A 23,056-nucleotide genomic window follows, 5' to 3' on the forward strand; every position below is an offset into this window, starting at 1 on the left:
GTGGGTTGGGGTATGCTGGGAGTTGGATGGTCGTGATGGTTGTGTCTCGATTAGGTGCATTTCCAACAGCTAAGCCACCAGGACAGCACTTTTAATATTTGGTGACCACCATTACGAATTCCCCCCTCACTCAATTCATCACTCGGGACATGTCAATTGTATGCCTACCGACCATCTTGCCCACCGCTATACCAACGCCGCTTGTAAGCGAGCATTCCCCGCCCTTTGTTCTTGACATCACGAGACGAACGTTAGCCCTGCACCTGATGTTTCTCCAAGTCCAATCATGTGGTCTTAATTGCCGTGGCCATGACATTGACGCGCGTAGCGACATTGGTTTGGTATCTGGAATCCACATTACATTGCTGATGGAGTTGAAATAGTACTATGAGCTCTGTAGTGCAAATTAAAGAACCCAGCCTCATCTGTGTCTATACCTCTCATGGGGATAATTAAACTTTACGGCGCCCACGTCGCCATCCCTGTCCACATTGTTTGAGTATGATTGATATGAACTAAGAGGAAAACAGGGTAGAATCGTCTGATGCTAGAAAACATGATGTTTTAATGAATAATGTGTCTATGATCAATTATTACAAAGTAGGTAAGAAAAGAAAAATAAAATAGGAGAAACGCAGTAAACAATGCTCGCTACCCATGCCTCGTGTATATACTATCGCCAGTATAGTGATTATTCTCCTTTCTCCCCTCACCCTCAAGTCACCCACCTACCCTCTTTTCGCGCATCATATCTTAGAAAAACACAGCAGCCAGACCCGCTGCTCCAAAAGCAGCCATACCAGCCGCTGGAACTAATCCTGCCGCTGCAGCACCCGTAAACATCTCCATAGGCGGAGTCGTGCTCGTAGCCGCACCGCTCACACTCGCACTTGTCGCCATGGACGCAGCACTCGACGTCGTAACCGCGCCGGTGGGTGTAGGAACCGCCAGTGGGGCCAGCGTCTTCAGCAACTCAGGCGTAGTCGTATACGTCATTGCATCTCCGAAAAACGCCAGGGATGCACTTGGGATTGGCAGCGGCGACACAGGCGTTGCGCTGGGGAACGCTGTGCGTTCGGCTGCTGGAGCAGAGGGGTTCAGTGATGTGCGGTCGAATGGGGCGAGGGGGTTTAGGACACTATTTTCCAACACTCCAGTTAGCTCTTCGTTTCACTCCAGAAACCCCAGATGGAGAAAAGGGGAAGGGGGAGTATACTAACCCATCAATTACATGTGCCACACCATTGTACAAGATTGTATTCACAAACGTAATCTTGGCCCCGTTCACCCATGCACTGCCATCCGGGAGTACCGTAAATACCAAGTCCTCGTCTGCCATACTCTTCACCGTCACATTACCCAGGCTAGGCGAGAAGATGACGTTCTTGGGTATGATGTGGTGTTTTAGCACAGTCTGCAGTGTCTCTTTGTCCGCGGTGGCGAGGACGGATCCGATATTCTCAAATGCCTCGTTTGTGGGGACGAAAATCGTAAAGTCGGAGATGTTGAGTCCGACTTGATCGGGCCCGTTGAGTCCAAAGTCGATGGCGAGCTGGGCTGCTTGGAGTGCGCTGTTCATGGCGGTGTAGCCGGCGCGGTAGGTGAAGAGTTGGAAGGGGGCACCGAAGGAAAGTACCGTATCAATCTTATGGATAGTAATTCCCTCGCCAAGTTTGATATCCTGAATTTCACTCTCAGTTCTTTCTTCATCCCATCTATTCTCGACATCCACATTGCTACTAGATCCGAACTAGGAGGAGAGGTAGAAAGGACTTACGGCTTCAGTCACGGTAGACACCGTCTGCTCCCCCGACAAAACACACACGTCCTCTTCATTTCTAACAAGTCCATTATACGCTCCCCCCGTAAAATCCGAAAAAGGCTGGATAGCATTGACATACGATCCGTTCAGCAGCGTCTGCACAAATGTCGGAATCTCCCGTATCACCTCTGCCGGATACACGCCTTTAAACACGTGATTCGCAAGTAGCGCTCCAATGGCCGCGGTGTCGTTTTTGAATTCAATGGCTTGGCCTTCGGGGATATCGCGGGGGACGGCGGCAAAGGCGTCGTTGGTAGGAGCAAAGATTGTGATGTTTGTGGCGGAGGAGAGTGTGGTTGCGAGACCATCGATGAGGGAGATGAGGGTGAGGAGTTCGCTGAGGTCGGGTTGGGAGGAGAGGAGGGCGCCGAGGTCGCCTTGGGCGAGGGTGGTGCTAAGGGTGAGGGCAGAGGCGAAGATGCGGGAGGGGCGCATGGTTGGGGATTTGTGGGGATAGTCAGGGTAGGAAGGGATGATAAGAGTGCTTGGTAGCGGAAAAAAGAGAAAGCTTGGTTGTGGGATGGTGTGTGAGTTTCCTGGTGATGCTGCTGCTTTACCTTTATATACATATTTTGTTCATCTGCTATACAGTATACAACACCAATACTACCAACACCTACAACCTCAAGCGGTACCTGGTGCTGACAGAATGACATCTATGACTCTGTAGCCGATGCTATTGTTGCTTCTCGAGAGGTTGTGATCGGGGCGCAGCACAATGGTTGTAGTGATGCCACTGACTAGATTTGGAAGTTCCCAGGCCTAGCTGCTTTCTTTGTGAGACTTCCCACTCTGTAAAGACGCAGGTCGAGACAAGATTTACATACATGCATGATCCTACAGTCGTAGTGGTATACTATGGGACGAATAGGCAGGCGGAGGGCCTTGCCAAGCGGCTCCACTTCTGTGCAGCGTATGCCAGCGAGGATCCTCGGTTGGAGCAACGGCGAAAACTTGCCAGCGGCCAATTTCTCCCGGCTGCAAGCACGTTGAATATGCATGTTGTGAGGCACTTGTGGCGTTTTGTGTTGTGCATGATGAGGCTGTGTAGACCATGTACGTCCATGGCCCTGTTTGCAACACTTTACCAAAAATGTAGCACGTCATTCTGCAGAGAGGTATACGCATCGCTGTGATGGGTTTCTGGAACTGAATAGAGTGCAGACAGACAAATAGTGTATTCTAATCGATCTAAGCGATTTGAATTGTCTACCCTTTTGAAATTAGAACATCCAGTAAGTTTGAAGCCTGGCGGGGCATGACGTCGTACTAGCAGTATAGACGCCAAGCAGCGGCTAAATTTCACCGCGCTCACACTCTCTATACAAAAAATAAATACAATGATCCATGTAGGTAGCTTTATGTACGTGATTGATTGTATTGACTATACAGTGGATCTCTGGAGTGGCTAGATACAGTGTTTTTGGCTCAGAAGTGGTGCAGCGGTCAAACAAGGAGAAATTAAGAAACCTTCCTACTACGGTCGTAATAAAACTAAAGTACATATCTAAAGTTCTTGTTCACAAACTCAGTCTGATCACGCATTCCAGCCTCGTCACTTGCCTCCTTATTTGGCGGGCCATATACTCGGTTGCGACGCTTGTTAGTGAAGAACATGTAACCTGTAGAACACGAGTGTTAGAAAACGAACAAGAGTCTAATTGTGTCAAGTAAATGTGTCTCTTACCGAGCAAAGCAAGGTGACATCCGGTCTTAATACTGTAACCAACCAACAACCCGATTGTCGCGCCCTCGTACCTGGGCGCCTCCTTTGCATCCACCACAAACGGACCGGCAAAGTTGCCCCAGCAGTACGCGGTGAAAACTAGGGCGCTGGCTAGCGATCGATGCGTATATCCAGCCATGTTGGAGGAGAGTGTGGTGAGCGATACAGTGAAGCCGACGGATTGCGCGTTTACAAGCCAGAAACTGATGAGCCGGCCCCAGGTATTGGATCGGGGGAGGTAGGCCATGCAGGCTGCGGCAATGGTGCAAAGGATGTTTGCCACGGTTGCTGTCAATAGGCGTGCTAAATAGATGTATTAGCATTTCTTGATCAAATAGAATAGTTGTTTAGCGTTGACGTGACGATAAGTGCCAACTTACAGTTTGGGACGTTAAGGATGACCGATCCTCCAATTAATAGTGCAATGATTTGTACCGCGTCTCCGACTGATTTCAGCTCCGTGGTCTTAGTGGTACTGAAGCCCATATCGCGGATGATGATTGTGGAGAATGAGTTCACTACGCCGTTAGGGATGGCCCTGTATGTTTTGATCAGCACAGTTGAAGACATGAGTATGAATATCTGAATGGCGGGAAAGGATTACACATACGCTGCGAAGACGCTAATGAAAAGAAGTATCGTCTTTGGATCCGTGAAACCGGCGACGATTTGGCCCTTGTCAAAATGCTTGTTCTTAATTCCAGTCTGGTTGCCAGCAACGCGTTTGACGGCGAGAAGGCGCTCGCGGTGGTTGAGGAAATGGGCGTTGGATGGAGAATCGGCCATGAATATCCAAATCACAATGGCCCAGAGACAGGTTGCTCCTCCAAGCTATCTCTGGTTAGTTCGTTTCGTTTTGAAAGATGTAGCAGCTGATACGCACAATGTAGAAAATGAGTTCCCATCTTTCAGGCTTCATGTCTACGGGGAGTTTGGAAATGCCCATGGAGATGTAGGAACCAATCTGGATAAAGTTAGCAATATCTTCGACCCGACAGGGACGCTAGTGAACTTACAATACCACCCCAGCCAAGTGATGAGCTAAGGGATCGCGTTAGTTTGGATTTCAAAAACCACTTGATGTTAACACTTACTACCAGATGCATTGACGGAGCGGAATTTCTCGTCGCGTGTACCAAAATCCGGTCATCAATGTCAACCCTCTGTGAAATGGAGCATGAGCACGGCCATTAATCATCATATCTTTGGAAAGAAACTTACGGTGTTACTGCAGCTTCAAACAAGCCCATAAGAACTACAGTTTGTATAAGCATGTGAACCAGGATATCTCCGAGGGCAGGGAATCATCTTACATCGGACGAACACTGCATATCAAAGTTAGGATACGCTCTATCCCAGACGATTCGTCCAAGAGGGAATACGTACATGCGGTAGAGTAAGTGCGCGCTTGGGTCATTATGATGACGGTAAACCCCCAGCAAAGTATGCTAATAGCGAGGACCTTTTGGGCTGGAAAGCGTCCAATGAGCCACCCACATGGATACTGACCGAAAAAATAACCAGCGTAAACCACTAAGATGTATTGTGAGTAGCAAGAAACATCAGTTTGGCAGATGTAACGCTTACTTGCAGAGAGGTAATTGAACTCCTTGCCCTTGAGACCCAGTGCCTTTTGATACCCAAACAAGTTTGCGTAGTTCAACGATGTTTTGTCCATAAACTGTAGAGCCTGCGTGACCAGAAACATGGGAAGGATGATTAAGTCAATTTTCCACCTGAGTCTCTTCATCTAAAATCAAAACATTAGGGAGGCGCAGAACGAACATAGCAGCCGCAAAAAAAAACGAACCTCTTTGTCTGAACCCTCAATATTGCTCGCCTCGAGGTACTCTTTATAACCCACGGCATTCTCCATTTCCATTCCAGTCGCGCCTTCAACATGTTTGGCGTTGTTACACTGTTCCATGATCTCAATTTCGGGTTTATTGGTTTCCGCAGCCATGGTGCAAAAGGCTCAAAATATGGGACAGAATGAGACAAGCAAATCGTGAAAACAACAATCTCCAGAGACGATCCCATCTTTAAACTCCCCGCAATAATCACGACTCATGTAGACTGTAGGGTTGGGGTTGGATAGCTCTATTGAGTCTAGTTTTGCTCCCCCGCATGGAGGGAGACATGAACATTTCCCCACGGCAATTTTCCGCGGAAACTCGCCTGCCACCATGGCGCTTGCGCCACTCCTCCAATTCCCGGTTGACCTGCAAACAGTGTCGCAGTCTGCCAATAAATACAAAATTTATACGGCTAATCATAGAAAACGCTTTCAAATAAACATCAACTTGACTTGATTTGTTTATCGCACTAGAAATCTTATCGGTTTCTGTTCCTACTAGCCTCCCAACTCATTCCATTTCATTTCCATCACAGCAAACAATGGGGCAATTATTGTCAAAACACAAATCTCAATCGAGGTCAAAATTAATCTCTTCAGACCTTGAGGAGTCCAAATCTGGTCCAGATGCGTATCTAGCTAAACCAAGCGGCAGTTGCTGTCTCAAAGGCACTATTCATAAAGGCGAAGGACGTGGCAGGCGGGAAACGATTGCAAATGTAGAGACGTACATATCAGTACCACCAGCCAGCAAAGCCAACGGCAACGTGCTCCTGTATTTTCCCGATGTATGGGGCATGTTTCCCAATGGCCTGCTCGTCATGGACGCCTTTGCAAGCGCAGGATATACAGTACTCGGACTCGACTATTTCAGAGGTGTACGAATTTCCGCATTTTCCCCCTTCTTCTTTTCGATCCTGATTACTTTTCGCTTTTTTTTCGGGTGCTAACCGAGAGGTCGTTCTTTAGGATCCCGTATGGAAACATCGCAAGAATCGGCACGATAAAAGTAATCCGGGGTTTGACTACGAGGCTTGGAAAAGAAAACACACTGCGTTCGCTGACGAGGCGGTGCCGAAATGGGTGGCTACTGTCGTCGATCGGTACAGGAAAGAAAACCCAGGGACCAAGTTTGCGTGTGTCGGATATTGTTTTGGCGCGCCATACGTATGCGATGAGTTGGCGAAAGACCGCGTCACTGTCGGTGCTTTTGCCCATCCGGCTTTTTTGAAAGAGCACCACTTCCAGAATATAAAAAGTAAGGTCAAAACGCCAGTTTCTGGAACAAATAGAAGCAACTGACAATTTGAAATCTAGAGCCTTTGTTCCTTTCCTGTTCCGAGAGAGACCATACCTTTGATGTTCCGAGTAGGCGACGCGCGCTAGATATTCTACAAGAACGAAGCAAAACGTTTCACTATCAACTATTTTCTGGTGTTGAACATGGTTTTGCGTTGCGGGGAGATCCCGATGACCCTTATCAGCGTACGCATGCCGATTTCCTATAGTTTCTAGATTGCTAATGAAGTGTACATAATAGGCTGGGTCAAGGAACAGAGTCTCTCAGGAATTGTTGGATGGTTTGATTATTGGTTATCGCAACCTGAGAAGGCTTGAACGTTGACGATGAAGGTAGCATCAGGATATAGTACATCATATATCGTTTGAACTAAGATTTAAAATCATCGTAATGTGTTTTATTTGTGCGCTTCGGTCGTGTTTCCTATATATTGGTTATTCGACTGAATGAATACTTCTGACGTGTCATGTCAATTCTTATTCATTATAATCGGTACGATATTTGAGCAGCAGGAGGAGTAGCAGCAGCGATCCGTGAGCGTGCAATTCGGCTAGTGAAGACTGGAACGCCGAGACGCATCTCAAGCAACGCCCATAACCGACACATGATGATGGCAATGTGCGACTTAGAATTGCAACTGACCTAAAAGATAAAGTGTATGAAAAGATTGTTCAAAATCAGGCGCTACCATAGATCCGGGTTTTGCTGTAAAGTGCCCGTTTTGGCCTCGGCCAGTTTCCTCGGGATATACCCGGTGAGTTTTACTACGTTAGGTTAGGAACTAGTCTGCTCTGGCACGGAAATATTGACAAGATGTAAAACGGCAGGATACTTAATGTAGGAAGAATATGGCATGGAATTGACAACATGTATCTTGAATTTCTTGATTGACTACCCGATCCTAATCTTTTCTCACGCTGTCCAAGAACTACACATAGTGAATACACCCAAGTCTCACTTTCTGCATCATGACGCCTCCCCGAGCATTAGATCTCACTGGCGATGTCGCCATAGTAACAGGCAAGCATACATTTCCATCTCAATTCACCTCAATCGCCAGAAGAAAAGCAGAATTTGTAATCTAACTATTTCGTCTACATTCAGGTGCCGGCTCGCGAATGAACGGTGAAATCGGTAACGGTCGAGCGGCTGCGATTTTACTGGCACGCCATGGTGCAAAAGTTGCTTTGCTCGACTACAATGTCGACTGGGCCAAAGAGACCAAGCGCATGATTGATGGAGAGGGCGGTATCTCCGAGGTCATACAAACGGACGTGACGAAGGAGGAATCGTGTAAAGCCGCTGTGAGCAAGACGCTAGAACTTTTCGGTGCGGTGCATATACTAGTGAACATTGGTAAGTTCCAACTTCATGCATGCGAAAAAAGTATGCGCAAATATCTCGGCACAGTGCGTTAATCATGCTTTCGTTGTTGCAGTAGGGGTCGGCGGAGCCATGGGCGATGCCACAGTCGTAAACCTCGACGCATGGGAGCGCGACTTCCGTATCAACGTCACGAGCATGGTCCTCATGAGTCGGTTCGTCATCCCCGAAATGCGGAAGCAAGGGAGAGGATCAATTGTCAACATGTCCTCCGTTAGCGGCTGTAGGTAAAATGCTTCGGCAAAGTTTGCCGCTTATCGGCAGATCTGCAAACAGCTAACGCAATGTAGTATTGGGAGGTAACCCTAGTCTTCTTTACCCTACTACCAAAGGCGCCATCATTCAGATGACCCGGGCTATGGCGGCTCAGCATGGACGAGAGAATATTCGTGTCAATTGCGTTTGTCCTGGAATGGTATACACTCCTATGACGCGTGGGCGCGGCATGACAGACGAGATGAGAGAAGCTCGGATTAACCAAAATCTCATGAAGAAGGAAGGCACGGGCTGGGACGTGGGCTATGGTGCGTTTCTCTCAAGATACCTACGGGATTTCAAAATTTAGGCCAATGGATTGACACATATTTGCAGCTATATTATTCCTCTCAAGCAAGGAAGCAGGATGGATTACGGGATTGATCATGCCTGTTGATGGAGGCGTAAGTCTTCTACAGCTTTGTTTCCTTCCCGGGAGCCGGAAACTAACAAAATTGCGTAGACAACTGCTGGAAAAGCTGACCGACCAGCCCTGAAGCCAGATACGCTAGCTGAGATGAATACGGGCGTGAGCAACTAGGCAAAAAAAAACGCTTGCATGAGTAGTTAGCAGGATTAGATCAATGGCAGCTGGAACTATACTTCAATTCAGATAGTTGTACATGAAGTAACCGGCTCTACAGTACCAAGAACTTCATTACATTGACATAGCATCTCGAGAATCGAGCCACATTTCTGGGAAGCAATCTAAAGCGGCCATGGAACCAAAGTCCATTTCGCCTACTTGTGAGACCATGGAAAAGTCGACTGAAAGTTCCGGGTGCAGATAAGGAAATGCAGGTATATATGAATTTGTGTGCCCCCCAATTGCATCTGCTGACGGGTTCGTAGTGTCTCGACCTTGGTCATTACCAGCATCTAGCGGCTGTTGATGCTGGCCTAATGGTACATGACTCAAACTTCTGATGATGATGTTCAGACTTCTTTCCAGTATCGGACATAGACGCATGCCGGCATTGAGAGCGCGAAGAAACGTTCGCAGCACTGGATGCGCAGCACCTTGATTGCACCTTTGGGCATCTTCCAGCACAGCTGATGCTCCCGTATAGATGCAATATCCCATTAAGTAGGTGATGTTTTCTAACCCGAATGTCGAGTCAAGTAATAGAACTAGCCTCTCGATACCATGGGCCGCTGCGATGCATGTCTCGTAGTGAGCCGGTACAGACCAGAATGGGCGATGGGCTAAAATCACTGTGGTATAGTACAAAAGGTTTTGCGAAACAATGTGTGGTGGTGGCGAGACAGCAGGAATGTAATCTGGCTCATAACGCAGGTGAGCTGGCGACTCCGCTCGCCAGACATCAAGCCGTACTTTGATGTCACGTAGCGCTGACTCTGTGATTTCTCGACTTCTTCGGGAGTAGAGCTGAGAAATTATGTCATTTATGATGATGGAGAGCTTGCATGAGTTTGCAAAACAGGACACTGCACGACTCGTCTGAGGCGCGTATCGACTCTGCGTGAGTTTGGCGATGTCGACAGGATCCCCATAGTAGGGAGACCACGATTCGAGCTCCATAGAATCATCAACTAAATTTGTCAGAAGCTACCAATAATTTCTAGGGGAAGCATTTACTAACGTTGATCGAGTGTGCTATGTGGTAATGATTCAGTAATAGCAGGAAGTCTTCCCGTGTACATGCTAATGGCTCTTCAAGGCCAAAAGTCAGTCACAAAGTATAGCCAATCGTTGACAGAAGAGAATGACGTACTTGTCCCAAAAGTAACAACTCCAGAATAACCGTTTCCGAACTTCAGCATCTACAGGGCCAAACCTTCGAAAGCCAGGGTCGCAGTGCTGTAATCCAAGGTCACTCGCCATCCGAAAAGCTATTCCGCTGTACACCCAGGCTTGCGAAATGGAGCCGTTTGCGAGCTCACGAGCGCTGAGTTGTAGGAGTGCTTGGACTGTTGGTATGGAACTTGGCTGCTGTATGGCTGTTCCTAACAAGCGACGCATGCGGACTTGCAGAAATTCTGCGCAGTCTCCATTTTGGTACTTGGCCGCATGCGCACATATCACAGTAAGTAGTAGTTCGGAGTAATAACGACCTCCGGTCGCCATATCACCTGTGAGACGTATCAGCACGAGATATAGCCAATCAACGGTACAATGAGACGAGAGCCGGGTCGGACTTTGAACCTACGGATAAAGGCTGTGCCAAAAGTCAGTCATATCCGGTAAAGTTTTTTGTAGAAGCAAGCAGACGTACCTGGGCGGTAAACATACATAAACATTGGAGATACCCACGTCCAATGCATGTGCAAGAGCTTGACCATGACCTGGCGTGGGATACCCGTCTGGAGTGAAGCGTTTCCGATTGCAAAGTCTTCCCATATCTTGGACTCCTGGTAGTGAGCCGTGAGCTTTGAACCGATTTCAGTTGTTGAGAGTGTTCCAGGAGGTGTTGAGCAGGCCTGCGATGTCTGAGATGGCAACTGGAGTTGTGGAGGATCGTGGATGGCCGATGTGGGACCATAATACTGTATATCGCCGTTTTCATCAAGACTCAGATTCAGCAAGTGGTCTTTGGATGTGCTTGGACATGACATTTGGAGGTTAGTAGGGCGATGGTTGGGCTTGAAAGCGGGCGGCTCTTCAGCAGGTGCAACATCTGGAGATGCGATGGCAGCTGCTAGCGGACCTGTTGGAGTGGAGGCTGTCTGAGGAGAGACATCGCTCTGTGAAGAAGCGCTATGCTGGGCACGAAGGCTTCCGATGGTTTCTTCAGCCTCTTGCAAGCGTTGAGCCATGGCTACGATCTGCGACATGGGCGGCGTCTTATCGTATCTACATTCGTCGCCGTAGATATCGCATGTCTTGCAGCGTGGCTGACCACCTCCACATCGCATCTACGAGGAATTTATTCAGATTGGGTCAGGCAATGATGGAACATAAGCTACCTTTCGAATCCTGCAGTTAGCGCAGGTCAGTCCCCTGTAATGACGGGCATCATTCTTCGATCTGGAGCCCTTCTGTCTCGTGTATCTGGCCTGGGACGGCCGCTGGGTAGAGGTATCATCCACGGGCGATTGCATGGTGGAAGAGAGGACTGGTCGTCACATCATGGCCACGTCCGAAGAAGCCTCCGATGCAAGTGGACGGACGAGCCTGGGCACAACGGGTAGAAGGTGGGTCAATCGCGGGGAAGACAAGGCTTGCTTCGGCGTCACTACCACGATCAAGTGAGGCCGCGGCATGGCATGCAGATCGGATGATGGATCCATCGTACGCAGTATTACCGGCAGCTGCCGGCCAAAATCCGCGGCCAAAATCCGAGCACTAGTACGGAACACGCTGCTCTCGCGCCAATCACTTGGAATTAGGCTTCAGGATATCTCAATAAACTTTAAGACCAGATGACTACGTAGACTAAGAACGTACATACCAGCCCATTTCCGGCATGGTCTGCTCATCAAATATGTGTCTATGTACGTCGGCAACTAGTTTCGCTTCTGTCACCTCGCCTTCCTACTTCATCTACCTGTATTTCTGCCTATACGCACATCACACCTCCATTTGTTTTCTTCTCGTACCCTCCCTTGTGTTTTCTAACCGCCAACCATGTCATTAAGCCCTGTACGACCGTGCAAGCATGCCAACGTCGGTCACGTTCGCAATGCCCAAAAATGCAGTATATGCTTTCTCGGCCCTGGCATCTCCGATCCTCTTTGCAACCTGCTCAAGGAACTTGGTGCGAAGGAATTCTACACTCAGTGGGTTCTCATAGCTACCAAGGCCATGCTCGACGTGCAAGTCTATCTTTTTGCCGCCTGAAAACTCAACCGTGACATACGCCTCGTGTTCTTCAACCGCTTCATCGCTCGTCACCGCCACCTTCTCCCGCAGTGCGATCACAGTCCTGTTTTGTACCATCTCATCAGTGAATTGTGTCGGGGTAGCTTCGCCACTGAGAAGTGCCACGGCTGCCGCGTGGTACACACTGAATTTTCCCGCCAGGCCCGTTGTTGGTGTCTTGTTGTCCGTTAAAAACAAGACACGCGGAGCTGTACGTGCAGTCACGTTTGTGATTTCTCCTAGGTTTAAGCCTTGCTTGAGGGCTTGCTCTCGCAATTGTATCCAGCCGTCAATTGCAGGGTGGATGATTCGGTCGCAGGGGAATGGCTTGAACGTGTTGAGCAGTAACTCCCAGCGCTGACCAAGAGTATTCACCTCAGCGGTCAGGTTTTCCCGCGTGCTGATAACATGCGACCAGCCTCTGGGTGCTTCTAGACTTCTGAGGGATCCACTGAAACCTTTTTCTGCTAGCACTGCTGCCATGAGTCCATTCTGCGCTGCACGTCCTACATGAAATGGTTTGGTGTCGGTTCCAAAAGATTCGTGCATACCAGTAACCTGAACCGACGCAATCGATATGGCCTGTTGAAGCTGAGTGAGTTCCAAGCCGAGTATTTTCCCAACAGCAACTGCAGCTCCTACTGATCCTACAGTGCTTGTGATGTCTAGGCTAAAGGTCAGTCTCTGGTGACAAAAACAGGACGATCAGGAAAACTTACGCCATCCTACATTATAGTGTTCTGGGAAAACCGAGACGCCAATTTTGCATTCAGCTTCTACGCCAGCGATGAAGGCCGTCACAAAGTCCTTTCCTGATACCGGAGCTTTCCATTCGGCCGCAGCAAGCAGGGCTGACAGCACAGGCCCCGAAGGATGTATTGGATTGTCCCGGTGTGTATCGTCGTAATCATCTGCGTGAGATGCTATCCCATTGATGAGTGCTGCTGTCTGGGCATCGACAAGTGTGTCCGTGGCCAAGATAGTAGAGTTTCCCTGGCTACTCAGAAAAGGTGTCACAGCTTCGAAAGCAACACCGGCGGCTGGTTGAGAGTACCCACCAATGGCACACCCAGCCCAGTTGTAGATACTTTTGACGGAGATATCAAGAACAGGATCTGGGATATGAGCAAATTGAAGGGCCAATGCCCAAGAGGCGATTGTTTTCGTGGCCATCTTTGCGTTTGAAACTGTGAATACGTAGGGTAGGCAAAGCGCAGTTGATCTTATATCCAAACCCAAACATGACTGCAGTTAGCTTTCAAGACCCATGTAAGAATGATATTGTGTCCGTGCATGTCAAGGAAAGAGGCCGATACGAAGCGTCATCCGACCCCGTTAGATTGATTTACGATGTCCTTCCTCATCACAGCAAGTTATTTTCTGGGGATCGCCATACCAAATGGCTACATTGATTATGATATGCTTACTGTTCAAAGCTCGAGTATGCTCCGTGGGAAAACTCCACGGAAGACTTCCACTTGACTGGGGCGGGGAAACATGGGTTTTCCGAGTTTATGCATTTCTCACCTGGAAATAGAGCCATCCTTGCTCACTCTATTTCTTGGAAGTCAAGTGTAATAATTCCATATTTATTTTCACATGCAAGCCACAGGCGTTGCGAAATGATTTTGATGATATCCATCTACAGCGTAACAATAGGAGATCTAGAAAATGCCCAGATATAAACATAGTAGACTTTCGCAAATGCCAATAGACTGCTTCCCAGGCTTGTTGAGTATAACCATCTATGCTTGGGAAGGCCAGACGACGGTCTAAGCTTTTAGTGCCAGCACCAAAATACATACCAGAGCTGCGACAGAACGAAGCCTCGTACTACGGACATCCTAGCTCGGGCATTTCTTTAACAAACAAAGAGTATTACCGAGCCCAATGTATGCGGGGTATTTGCGGGGTATAGGACCGATCGTAGGTACGCTGAGGGAAACCGCCGCGGACAATGCCCGGGGGCAATCAAACCATCTGACTCTCGAAGTAGTGTAGACGATCGACACAGCTTTGATCTTGCGTTGATTTCTCTTTGTTAAAATAAATTCTGATGGTTCTGCAATATTTGAATATTTAACGCAAGCTGAGCCCGTGTATTCGCTCGGCGGTCTTTTTCGATTGACCTGCCACGTCCCGCCGTATCAGCAACATGGGTGTCCATCACCTTTTGACTGGTTCTTACACCAACACAAGCCTATATCTTCTTGCTTTCGACACTGTTGCCAAAACATTGACACTCAACTCTACAGTTCCTGGTTTTGGTCTACATCAATACATCACATCCAATGCAGCCCGGGATGTGATATATGCTACAACAATGAGCGAGCCGCCCAGAATATTCTCGTGGTCAAGAACGGTCAACAATGAAATTACTCACATCAATACCGCCAACGTCAGTAAGTTTTGACTGCACGAGATGACTCTTTTCCAAATGAAGCTAAACTAAATAGCTACATCTTCGTGCTATATTTCCGATAATGGAAACTTTACCTTCTCTGCTGGTGGCTCCGGCGCCAGAGTCAACGCGATTGATGAAGATGGTGGCATTGGAAAAGTGGTCAGCGAAATGTTCTATGTTCCTCAACAAGAAATCCCACGGGTTGACAAAACCCGTAGTGCTGTCGTGAGTAATACTGTCTAACTCAAGCAAACTAGTGTTGGTTGACATGGAAAAACAAGCTTTATGGCGGACATGGATTCGATGTCAATGTCAATGGCAAGGGCTTTGTACCGCATCTGTAAGTCACAAGCCCTACACTTCCCAATCTGCCTTTACTGACATGGTCAAGTGCCTGGGATGCGATCTTCATGTATGACATCCTGAGCAATGGAACAGCCAAACTCCTTTCAATCAACCTGAGCCCGGAGGTCGGCGACGGCCCACGAAATGTGTACCCGAGCAGCGATGGAAAGTGGTTATATGTAGTAAGTGGGCCGAAAGCACAAAGTGTAGTGTCTTAGACTAACGAGGCAAAAGATCAACGAGCACTGTGAGTATCTTATCTAATCACCGTAGAATGATTTGCGCGTCCAAACTAACCTGCGCCTCGCAGCCCAATACCTTGATATTTATAAGGTTGGAGAAACTAACCTGAAGCACACTCAACGTGCAAGCGCCATACCTGAAAGTATGTCATATATTCTAGTTAGATCGCGATGTTGCACACTAATACGGGGTACTTTAGAAGTCCGAGGCAAGTACACATACCGCAGCAACGCAGTCCGCCTTTCCCGCAACGGCAAAACCATCTTCACCAGCACGCGCGGATGGAACAACACCGCCGCCAAAGGCTGGGTTGCAGCTTTTGCGCTCGACGATAACGGCAAGCTCGCGTCAACTGATGCCTTGACATACTATGAGGCGCCACTTACACTCGGTTCTGCTGCGGGGCTTCGCGTAGCCTTTTGGGAGGACGAAACGAATGCCGACCCAACCGGCCTTACTGACTACATGTATTTGTCCGATACACAAGATGGTTACATGTATATCCTTGGATGGTCGCCTCGTACCCGCAATTTGACACAGGTAGCTGCTTTGCACTATCCTGATAATGCAGCGCCTTATGAGGCTGTGTGGCTTGACTAGAAGTGGTAAAAGCAGTAGTTAAGTTTTACTATAGTATGGTATTTTATGGCTTAGTTATACCAATGACATAGGGTGTAGAACAAGAGCCTATAATCGATTGTTTAGATAACAGGCTCTGGGTATACTGAACTTTTCTAAGATATTGTACTTGCTTGTAAGAATAGAGTAGAAGCATGAAGAACCATCTCAGAATTAAATAGACCTATCTATTGCTGGAATTCTAGATCTCAACCCCCTTTCATGTAAAACTGATGGCATCCTTCCCATGTCTTGCTCATGAACAGTTGTCCATATCAGCGTTCGCGTAATCTTCATTGTCTATGAAGTCGATGTGTTGTAGAGCACCTTTGAGCCGGATAACATCTCGCCCACAATCGATGTATATCGCCGCGCACAAGGCCATCATGGACTGTGTTACCATCTTGATTGATGGTGGTGTTCCTTGCTGACTCAGGTTTGTACTGATACATTCGCTGAGATTTATCCGATTTGCGCATGTCAAAGCTCTTTGCGTAACACTTTGCGAATCAAAGCTAACTTTCGCTAACGGAAAATCAGATCTTGACGGTGCCACACTTGGACTTCCTACCTCGCTGATGCCCTTTGGTGTACCCTTCATCAGCAATAACCAGATGAATGACGCTTTCTCCAAGCTGGCTTAGCCGTCTATATCCATCTGGATCTTGGAAATTGTTCGGCGTATTGCACCCAGCGCCTGGTGCTCGAAGCGCCTCGACGAGAAGTCTTATGTTCGCGAAATGATAGTCCAAATCGTTTTGAAGGGAAGTTATATATTCCGGGGTCCCAGCTGCCATGCTGTTTAAGACTACTCACTACGGAAAACTACAGTAACGAAGTGATAAGTAAAATGAGTGAGACAAGTTGACAAAGACTGAGGCGAAAAAGAATGTGGCATGAGTTCGTAGTGCTTTTGCTTCTCATGGGGTTGCTTTTTCTGCACTCACACGTCAGACACATTGCTTTTCTTTTCATGCAATTTTTCCCCTCACTTTTGTATCCATTACACATGAAAAGGGTCTGAGTGACGCTATTCTTAACTCCTAATCGTGCTTGTCACTCGAATTGATGATGATGCGCTTATCGCATGCAGATTAACGAGTGCATGCTTATCTCCCCACAGATCAGCGAATACATGTGTATCTCATTCCTTCTGTCAATTAATGCTTGCTTATCTCTCCTCCAGATTAGCGATTACGTGCGATCGGTGAGCGAGCTCTTATCCGTATCTCTACATGAATTCTGCGTTCAACTACGAGGATTGTCTATACTCTACAACGGGCTCGATGAGATTGTGATCCAGAGTGCTTTCGAGTTATCTGTATAGTTCTCCGTATTCTCTATAGGGACAGCCTCATCTAAGAGATGCCCCAACATATAAAACCTAAACGCATTCCATTCATGCTCAATGGATGTATCACTACTGCAATGGAGAATCTTCACTTAAATGTCTTAATGGCCGCACCTGTGCGGAAGCGTCATGCTCTTCTATTGGCTGACAACAATAGTGAGAATTCAACCACGACTGATTACTTGACCAACTCTCCACTATTTACAACTCAAGCTCTAGCCCGAGATGTGCCAGCCACACCGCAGATGAGACCATCCCAGTGTGGACTGTTAGCAGATCTGTCCTTGGAACGTCATGATAGTTTAGACACAGCATCTCTCTGCCAAGAAGATGCGGACAGACGACTATTCTTCAACGTCACAACTCCTTCAAGCATCTTCATTTGCGGCTCGCAGGGTTCAGGAAAGAGCCATACGTTATCTTGTTTGCTGGAGAACTGTTTGGCAGACTCGGATGCGGCAATACTACCAAGGCCTCTTTCAGCATTATTGTTTCATTACGACACCTTCATATCTGATGATGGCGGATCACCTTGCGAGGCAGCATACCTAGCGTCGTTATCTGGAGTTCAGGTGAGGGTTGTGTGTGCTCCAACCAACATACGCACGATCCAGGTCAGTCCAGTTCTGTACCTACTACAGGGTCATAACATTAACAGAAGTGAAAGAAAACGTATCGGCACCTGAGTGTCAATGTAGAACCACTCCAAATCGATAGCTGTGATCTCAACACAAAACGCATCTTAGATCTTATGGCCGTCAAACCAGAGGAAGGGAGTATTCCTCTCTATGTCCACACAGTCAGTCGCATACTGAGAGAAATGCGTATGTCTCAACAAGCGACTGGCGCATCATTCGACTATCAGACATTCAAAACAGCGATTTTGGCGGCGGACCTTTCACCAGCTCAACTTGCACCTCTTAACCAGCGCCTCGCGATGCTTGAGAGCTTCATGCCACCTGTGGGAGACATGAGAAAGGGGGGAAATCAGAAAAGCCACAAAGGTACAATGTGGACAAATCAGGTAAGAGAGCCATGCATCGTATTATATAATAGAATTGACGAAGACATAGCCTGGCTTACTGACAATAGTCGATCTCTCCTGCCCTTGTGTTTCGCCAGAGACTGCTTGCTCGTTGTTCAACATCTGCTTAAGTTTGTTTCTTGAACAGGAAATAGTCTGCGGTCGTGTTGTTGCTCTTGATGAGGCTCACAAGGTTAGTACGAAAGCTACAGGGAGCTTCATGACTCAGGAAACTGACCATGATACAGTACATGACCAGCTCTCCAGAATCCTCGGTACTCACAAATTCACTCTTATCAACCGTGAGGCTTCAAAGACATCTTGGAGTACGGATATTTGTATCTACTCAAGAGCCGACGATAGCACCAGCCTTTTTGGACCTTTGTACCGTGACTATCATACATCGGTTTTCCTCGCCTGCTTGGCTGCATGCCCTCGATGCTCACATTGCACTCATGCAACGACACGAATCTGATTGGACCGCTCAGCGCGACAACCATTCCAGTAGTCGGAAAGAAAACGCGAGAGAAATCTTCAAAAAGATCATCCAGCTCAAACCTGGAGAAGCACTCGTGTTTGCGCCTAGCGCGATGACGGCCATAGGTAATCTGGATGGTTCCTCCGTGGATGGCTCGACGAAATTTTACATACAGGTTAGGATCAGATCGAGGCTATCAGATGACGGCGGAAGTAGCGTACTTGCCGGTTAATTACGGGTGGTCATATCCTTAGCTCATACGTCACGAGTGATAGATGGGTGCCAACGATCACTTTATTGCTTTCATCACGTGTAAAGACGTCAAGAAGTATCACCATGATCTATGAAGGGTCTCCGCAACGTATTTCACAGAATCAGAATACTTTATTCCATCGATGCAGCGTTTGTGTAGTTGTAGCATTCGTGAGCACCATCCGTATCTAAGTCGGATCTGATTTCCCCGCAATCGCTAACTTGTCTAGCAGCACAGCCAGCCCGCTACAAGAAGCTATTAGTCTAACTAGATACGTAGGAAAGCTACAGAGGATCCTCTGTTCTCCACTTACATTTTGGTGCATCGGCAGGGCAGCAAGCCTTGCAATCACGATCTGGGGGCGGAATATTAATAGGTGAAGGAGCACCTAGGCATACGTCTATCAAGGCTAGACCGGTAGCTCCGGTGGCGAATGTGTTGAAAGAAGCATTTGTGACACCAATGGAAACCGCAAAGGTGGCGAGCACGCGGGAGAGCTGCATTTTAGTTGTAGGAGATTGGAGTTGCTTTGGGAAACTTCTGGTTGAAATGGATGAAGTGTGGAATAAGAGAAAGTGTAAAATGGAGCGGCCTACGTTATTATATCTTGTTCTCATATGTCTTCAGTATGCTCTGATCTAGAGGCCTTGCCGTTCACCGCAACATTCGATCACCGGCGCCTCGTCGGCTCCGAGCCGCATGTATATAATCTCCGCATACGATCGTGATAAACTGATACTAGAGGGGTTATGTCATACGCCACTACTCTTTGAAGATGTGCCACAATGACTTATGTGCGTGGGGAAATGCCTGGATATTATTACTGGCTTGCAACAAGGTGACACTTCTGGTTTAAGCCCTGACCGGATAGCCGACTAACCTTTGGTTCGTCAAAGTGTATTGTTGCAGTCTGTGCAAGTTGTCGCAACTTATGCAGGGATGCAACGGCAGCCAAGTTACAACAAAATGTTAAGGCCGTCTCCTTGGATAGTGTTGAATGTGGTTTTCGCGGATAAGTATCGGCATACAGAGTGCGGTAGCAAGGAGTAGATGACTACCAATTCAAAGATTGAACATAAGACTGTATGAAACCATCAGAAGCTTTGACTGACTATCGATTAGAAAGGCAATGTCGCAGCCACGACAAAGATGCGGGCTATCACGTATCTAATATAAACCATGTCAGCACCAGAAATAACTAGCAAATACATTGCTCTCAGCAACATGCTACAACATGTTGCAGGTACTAGTAAGGACAAAATTCCTTAATGTCCATCCAAGCGTGCTAGGGCGCACGTTGTGACATGAAACTTTCCCCTCTAAACCTTGCGCATTGTACAAACCACAGTGCGCGCTAATTAGTCGTACAAATCCCAGATGCGTAGTCGCTATCAGAGTCGTTCAAAAAGATTGTCAGCGACTAAGTCGGACATTACTATTTCCGTACAGGGTAAAATTTTTGTGCAGTGGAGACGCTAAAATGATGATCAGGCTCTTCTTCGGATCACTGTTCGTAATAATCACGACTTTATGTAGTATAGCTCCTACTTCTACTGTGCTCAGAGTGTTATCGTTAGGCTATACCGTAATTGTGTTGAGCACTGACTCAGCTGATATGCGTCACAGAGGGACAGACGTGAGCAGTGGAGTAACACTGATCAGAAAGAAAACTCTAACTAGTCGTGGTCAGGAGGATGGCCGATACAAAGACAGTGGCGCTGTGTCGCTTCTCGGTAGTTATGCAGAGTGAAGTCATCCACCAATCAGAACACGGACAGCACATTTAGATCGGTCAAAATTCACCGACCTACTCCGCCGCTATTAAACGGACACCATGTAAGGTGTCGTAGTCAATTACGAAGTGGCAACACTTGCCTCATATCTACTCAGAATCGCCTTGTAGTCAATATACCATTCCTCCAGCCACCCCGTCGCATCAATCATGCGGGTTGTGTAGCAGCTCAGCGTCGGATCAAGAACCTTCATGGGCGCCACTAGGTTCCGCAGTTTAAGGCCGCATTCTTCGATACGGAAGCAGTCCTTCGGCAAGCATTGGCCATATGTGTTTTCTGGATCGTTGGCGGCTACCAGGGTAGTGACGAGCACAAACAGAGCATGCAAGACGGCCGGCGCAAAGCAAAATGAAGGCAGGCCGATAACCATGGCAGGGTCCATTTCCACTGCCGTTTCTATTACGCCATGGCAGTTTTGCACAAGAGTTTGCAGCGCTTCCCGGAGCGGATGGATGATCATGGCAGGCTTCGGAAAGTCCTTGACTGGAATACGTCCGGGGATAAACGGGGACGCAAAGGATGCCTTGTTGGTGGGAGTGTGAAGCACAAGCTCATACAGGTGTATCATGGACACGTGCCAGTATACTCTGAGTATCTTGGAATGTGCTAGACTTGGTGGAATCTGAGCTACCCATACGTCAAGTTTAAGCTTGAGCGCATCAATGACTGCATAGACGTTGTAGTCGTTTCCATCCACAAAGGTAGATATCTGGCAGAGGCACAAGTGATTGGAGATTTCCTGGTCCAGCTGAGTGATACGGGCAATCTGACAAAACAGTAAGTCAGATGCATCGCCGTTGCTCTCCAGGTACCCGACACATTCATCCAAGTAAGCATCCCAAGGAACAGGACTAGGTCGACGGGTGCTCATGGACGAAGTTGAGGTTGCAATGTAGCATGCTATCCAGGTACGACGTGCCTCGAGTGATGTCGTGTCCTGGAGTCTGCAAAAGAATGCCGGAGGCGTCGGCTGCAGTGAGCCTCCAGCAATTCCGAGATCAATAGCCATGTCAGTGGCTAGTTGGAGGATCTGATAACAGCTTCCTTGTTGGCCATTGCGCGTGCTCTTGGTGTAGAAAGCAGGTAGCAGCAGAGCTTGGACGAGCTCAAGAGACCGCTGCCCTCGGGCAATCACCTCATCGCCAAGTATGCGCATGGCTTCTCGAACTAGCTCATCATGAAGGTCCGCATCAACACCCTGGGCTTCCTGCGTGATAGTGAAGACTAGCGCAGCCACCAGCAGGACAGGAGATTTTGCTCGGTGGAACTCGAGATTGGTAGTCAGACGGATGGCCGGCCACGCAGTCTCGGCCTGGACTGCATAGTGGTGGAGCAGCTGTTGCTGCTTGTAGAGCGGGATGCGTGCATCCAGGAATGACAAGATGGCGTCGTGGTGGCTTTCGGGGAGGCTTGCGGGCGAACGGCTTAGCGTTGACAGACTACCCGACGAACAGCTCGGGGGAGTGGAGATGTTTTGATGGGACTGTCTCTGCAGCGCGTTCTGGAGTTCCTGGATCTGGGCTTCGAGCTCACTAATGCGGTCGCGTTGTAGGCGTGGTGCTGCCGGTACACACTCAAGATTGTTGCGATGGCACCGCTCGCAAATGCCTGGTTGTGGGGAGGTGCTCACGTCGCATTTGATTTTGAGACGGTGACATTCTTCACAGGCGCGATAGCGTTTTCGCATGGTGCTACTAAAAGCCCGGGCTATGGTGAGGTTTGACTTCACTTCTTTTGCGGTTCTTAAGTCTATGACAACTTGATTTGATGCAAGCAGTCATTCTGGGAGGCCTAGGGCTGGACTGTGGCTGTGTTGGCCCGTGGCACCCCCGCCCTGGTGAAGCTCGCCACCTCGCATATGTACACGCTAGTCTAACTTTACTCTTCCTACATAGCCCCGAGCTCAATAGACTATCATCGAATAACAGTAACAATAATCTAGAAAACGCATTGAAGAATGCAAAGAGGGACCTGGTCACGATTAGCATGGGACGCCGAGTCACGTGGTTGCAATCATGCCAAGACTGACGTTAGGCGCTAGCAGCACATGAGTGATGGTAGCCATCAGAGACATCAGGCTTAGAACGCAGACGCACTAATGGCAGTGATCAGAGGACCTGAAATGATGGGCATAACGAATGAGCGGATTTCATTGTTAACAATGAAATCCGTCCATCATTTGTACCCATTGCTTTCCAGTCCTGTCCTCCCTCGCCCCAGTATCCTCCCAGAGGCCCAGTCTTGAGTGGGATGCGAGTTACATGATCCTCGCTCGTCGTTGATCACCATCTTTCTGACGTGAACCCGAGTGGTTGGGAGACGACTCGTCTACGGTCAAGGGTGGGAGACCCTTTTCCTCTTGTTTGTAACACAGAAAGCAGAT

The 23,056-nt window shown here is 48.2% G+C and overlaps 9 protein-coding genes across 9 annotated transcripts; 3 read left to right on the forward strand and 6 right to left on the reverse strand.

The window, feature by feature from the left end:
- Positions 1-753: 753 nt before the first annotated feature.
- COCVIDRAFT_21775 (hypothetical protein) lies at positions 754-2,257 on the reverse strand (the record flags this gene model as incomplete). The annotated part of the gene is made up of 3 exons (XM_014706780.1): positions 754-1,138; positions 1,221-1,681; positions 1,778-2,257. The coding sequence occupies 3 exons, from the start codon at positions 2,255-2,257 to the stop codon at positions 754-756; spliced, it is 1,326 nt and encodes a 441-aa protein (XP_014562266.1).
- Positions 2,258-3,316: 1,059 nt separating this feature from the next.
- Positions 3,317-5,511, reverse strand: COCVIDRAFT_11226 (hypothetical protein; the record flags this gene model as incomplete). The annotated part of the gene is made up of 12 exons (XM_014706747.1): positions 3,317-3,444; positions 3,510-3,851; positions 3,929-4,086; positions 4,159-4,379; positions 4,432-4,512; positions 4,565-4,589; positions 4,643-4,711; positions 4,770-4,803; positions 4,862-4,873; positions 4,935-5,081; positions 5,136-5,298; positions 5,359-5,511. The coding sequence occupies 12 exons, from the start codon at positions 5,509-5,511 to the stop codon at positions 3,317-3,319; spliced, it is 1,533 nt and encodes a 510-aa protein (XP_014562233.1).
- A 434-nt stretch (positions 5,512-5,945) lies between these two features.
- Positions 5,946-8,882, forward strand: COCVIDRAFT_32780 (hypothetical protein; the record flags this gene model as incomplete). The annotated part of the gene is made up of 9 exons (XM_014706850.1): positions 5,946-6,281; positions 6,373-6,661; positions 6,721-6,892; positions 7,656-7,723; positions 7,808-8,059; positions 8,142-8,309; positions 8,377-8,610; positions 8,678-8,745; positions 8,805-8,882. 9 exons carry the CDS (start codon positions 5,946-5,948, stop codon positions 8,880-8,882), a joined length of 1,665 nt encoding a protein of 554 aa, XP_014562336.1.
- A 117-nt stretch (positions 8,883-8,999) lies between these two features.
- COCVIDRAFT_84554 (hypothetical protein) lies at positions 9,000-11,404 on the reverse strand (the record flags this gene model as incomplete). The annotated part of the gene is made up of 5 exons (XM_014706851.1): positions 9,000-9,895; positions 9,946-10,016; positions 10,078-10,435; positions 10,579-11,218; positions 11,270-11,404. 5 exons carry the CDS (start codon positions 11,402-11,404, stop codon positions 9,000-9,002), a joined length of 2,100 nt encoding a protein of 699 aa, XP_014562337.1.
- Positions 11,405-11,936: 532 nt separating this feature from the next.
- Positions 11,937-13,337, reverse strand: COCVIDRAFT_84321 (hypothetical protein; the record flags this gene model as incomplete). Its single annotated transcript, XM_014706852.1, has 2 exons — positions 11,937-12,829; positions 12,884-13,337. The coding sequence occupies 2 exons, from the start codon at positions 13,335-13,337 to the stop codon at positions 11,937-11,939; spliced, it is 1,347 nt and encodes a 448-aa protein (XP_014562338.1).
- A 982-nt stretch (positions 13,338-14,319) lies between these two features.
- On the forward strand, positions 14,320-15,756 carry COCVIDRAFT_84330 (hypothetical protein; the record flags this gene model as incomplete). Its single annotated transcript, XM_014706853.1, has 7 exons — positions 14,320-14,566; positions 14,621-14,793; positions 14,850-14,908; positions 14,960-15,095; positions 15,148-15,160; positions 15,224-15,298; positions 15,356-15,756. 7 exons carry the CDS (start codon positions 14,320-14,322, stop codon positions 15,754-15,756), a joined length of 1,104 nt encoding a protein of 367 aa, XP_014562339.1.
- Positions 15,757-16,030: 274 nt separating this feature from the next.
- Positions 16,031-16,571, reverse strand: COCVIDRAFT_32785 (hypothetical protein; the record flags this gene model as incomplete). The annotated part of the gene is made up of 2 exons (XM_014706854.1): positions 16,031-16,299; positions 16,346-16,571. 2 exons carry the CDS (start codon positions 16,569-16,571, stop codon positions 16,031-16,033), a joined length of 495 nt encoding a protein of 164 aa, XP_014562340.1.
- Positions 16,572-17,370: 799 nt separating this feature from the next.
- COCVIDRAFT_84340 (hypothetical protein) lies at positions 17,371-18,859 on the forward strand (the record flags this gene model as incomplete). The annotated part of the gene is made up of 4 exons (XM_014706855.1): positions 17,371-17,739; positions 17,793-18,149; positions 18,199-18,342; positions 18,398-18,859. 4 exons carry the CDS (start codon positions 17,371-17,373, stop codon positions 18,857-18,859), a joined length of 1,332 nt encoding a protein of 443 aa, XP_014562341.1.
- Positions 18,860-20,734: 1,875 nt separating this feature from the next.
- On the reverse strand, positions 20,735-22,360 carry COCVIDRAFT_11231 (hypothetical protein; the record flags this gene model as incomplete). Its single annotated transcript, XM_014706748.1, has 1 exon — positions 20,735-22,360. The coding sequence occupies one exon, from the start codon at positions 22,358-22,360 to the stop codon at positions 20,735-20,737; it is 1,626 nt and encodes a 541-aa protein (XP_014562234.1).
- Between the last annotated feature and the right edge of the window lie 696 nt (positions 22,361-23,056).

The sequence above is a fragment of the Bipolaris victoriae genome, assembly GCF_000527765.1.
Source record: "Bipolaris victoriae FI3 unplaced genomic scaffold scaffold_1, whole genome shotgun sequence".
In the NCBI taxonomy this organism is placed as follows: Eukaryota; Fungi; Ascomycota; class Dothideomycetes; order Pleosporales; family Pleosporaceae; genus Bipolaris; species Bipolaris victoriae.